The 2,500-nt window shown below is 40.6% G+C and overlaps 1 protein-coding gene across 1 annotated transcript in view; it reads left to right on the top strand.

The window, feature by feature from the left end:
- LOC138046287 (uncharacterized) overlaps window positions 1-596 on the top strand; it is a 633-nt gene extending 37 nt beyond the window's left edge. The window contains exon 1 of the mRNA XM_068892960.1: window positions 1-596. This exon is cut by the window's left edge and continues 37 nt beyond it. Coding sequence (XP_068749061.1) covers window positions 1-596 — 596 coding nt within the window.
- Window positions 597-2,500: the final 1,904 nt, after the last annotated feature.

The raw sequence follows: 2,500 nt of genomic DNA, 5'->3' as shown, positions 1-2,500 counted from the left end.
AAATCCTTCATCACGACCAGCAGCTGCAGAGCTCTGAATCCAGCGCGCCTGCCAATTTGGGTGCCTCCAAACAGCTGAAACATTCTGCACTCAAGTTGCCAAAAATGTCTTTGCTGGTGTTTGATGGTGACCGAAGGAAATGGCTTAGCTTCTGGGATGTTTTTAAGTCAGAAGTACACGATGTAAAGGATATCACGAACGTCACCAAGTTCAACTTTCTGAAGGGCCAGTTGTCAGAGCAAGTAAAAGTGAGAGTGGAAGGTATCATGGCCACTGAAGACAACTACAATTTGCTTGTTGAAACATTGCAGGGTAATTACGGTGACAAAACTGCCCTAAAAAATGCTCATTGTGTTGCTCTCGTTACAATGGTTAAGCCACAGCACACAGCTTCAGCTTTGCGTACCTTCTATGACAGTTTTATGAGTGACATGAGGTCTCTTGCCACATTGCATCTTCCCACAACCAGGTATGGAGACTTTTATGTTCCAATATTGCTTGAAAAGCTCCCAGAGAAGCTGTTAACCAATGTTTTGAAAGAATATCCATGTGCCAATCCCACCATTGATGAACTCATTCAGATGATACACAATTAAGTTAAAAGGCTTGAGCAAGTTGCCTATATTAGTAGGAACAACCAACCATGCAAATCGAAACCTCCACCTCCTTCAAAGCTTCCATTACCCAAAGCTCCTCTTATCAATGGTGTCTTGAGTGAAATAGTTCCACCTGGTACAGCCACTGCACTTCCTGTAGCAGTATCCCCTTCTGATAAGTCCAAATCTAAGAAGTTTAAACAGTTTAAGGGGCCAAAGAAAGTTCCATGTCGCTTCTGTGGGCTTATCAGTGCTTATCAGTACCCACAGTACATTTCAATGTGAACTTTCTATCCAGGATAGAATCTCTGCAGCTACGTCCAAGCAGTTGTGCTTCAATTGTCTCAGAGGGGGTCATGCCACTACTCAGTGTCAATTGCAGTTCAGATGTTCAGTTTGTCGGCAACCCCATCACACTACACTTCATGGAGCTTCAGGTCTTCAATCATCACTGACTTCCCCTCCTGCTTCAGTCAGTATGCATGCTGCACCTGCTTCAGAAAACACACAGCATGGTGAACCAACCACCTTACCCACCCTCCCATCTACAATCCTAGACAAAAGTAGATGGGAAGGTTATATAAGTGAACCCCACCAGAGCTGTATTTCAACCCGCTTCTGTTAAGGCGCAACAAAAACACTTTCTCCTTCTGTTATAAAGCCCCCCTCCCCCCTATTCAATGTTGGAAGGTAACACTACAATTTCGTACGAAGAGCATTTAGTTTTGCACAACATTGAATCAGGGGGGTGGGGAGAGAAGCAAAGAAGACGTCAAAAGTGGTAATCTTCCCAACAGTTTTGTCTATGATTGTATTAGAGTAGGACATCGACTTTGAAGGCTTATAACTTTCGCAGTATTTAACATGTGGCTTCCATTTCTCATTCTGGAAATGTTCTTGTAATGTACTTTCCAATGCATAAATAAAAATGCACATTACCGAATTTTGCTTAAAACCATTGATTTATGATTTGGATTTAAGACTTATGTGACACCCCATAGCGTTACTCCAAAACCCATGCGATTGGGAAAATGTTAACTAAAAATGACATAAAAATACATTTTTGTTGTTTGATGTTTCATATTCGTTAAAAGAAATCTTACTTTTTTGGAAGACGTTGAAAGAATGCCCAAAACGGATTTATTTTAATCAATTTAGCAAGAAATGGCCTGGGAGCATTCACTCAAGCATGATATTACACGTTCTGTATAACTGTCCTTGCTTCAATTACCCAAGTGTAAGTTTTTTACTATAAGTATATAAAACGGTCACAGTAAAAAGGAGGTTCACTGAGGTTTCAGTTTTTCTAGAAAGAAGGGAATTTTCTTAGTTGCACGCGTAATGTAGCGTGTACACGTTCATAACGACTGTGACATCAGTTATGAAACTTCTCGAATAGAGCGTTTGTTGACGCCTAGAAATTAGTTACCTATATAGCAGATTTTTGCTTGTGCATAAAGTAATGATTTTGAATCACTTGCTTTTAGAATGGTATTTAAAGGCAGAATATCACCAGAGAAGAGAGCACTTTCAATATTTCTACGCCGAGAATGTGGCCTGAGTTTTCCTAAAATTGCCGAGAAATGCCACATTTCAATTTCATCCGCCCAACGAATTTGCAAAGAAACATTTTCTACAAGAAAAAAGCCGTGTCAGACATGGAAAAGCGGTCGACCAAGAGAGATTTCTCACCGCATGAAGCGCTTGTTGAAAAGAAATCTTCTGAAACTAAGGGGGCAAGGCCTCGTGGTTACTGTTAGGAGATTGGTTTCTTATAGTGGATTAAGTCTTGAAAACGCAAGTATTCGTTCGTATTCCCGATGCTTAAATGAGATGGGGTTCTGGTTCTTACAGTCTCGAAAAAAAGGACTATTGAAAGAAAGTGAGAAAAAAGAGCGTCTTCA

Source organism: Montipora capricornis, chromosome 4, assembly GCF_036669925.1.
Source record: "Montipora capricornis isolate CH-2021 chromosome 4, ASM3666992v2, whole genome shotgun sequence".
NCBI lineage: Eukaryota > Metazoa > Cnidaria > Anthozoa > Scleractinia > Acroporidae > Montipora > Montipora capricornis.
Note: the sequence above shows the minus strand (reverse complement) of the source record. Positions and strands in the feature narration are given on the sequence as shown.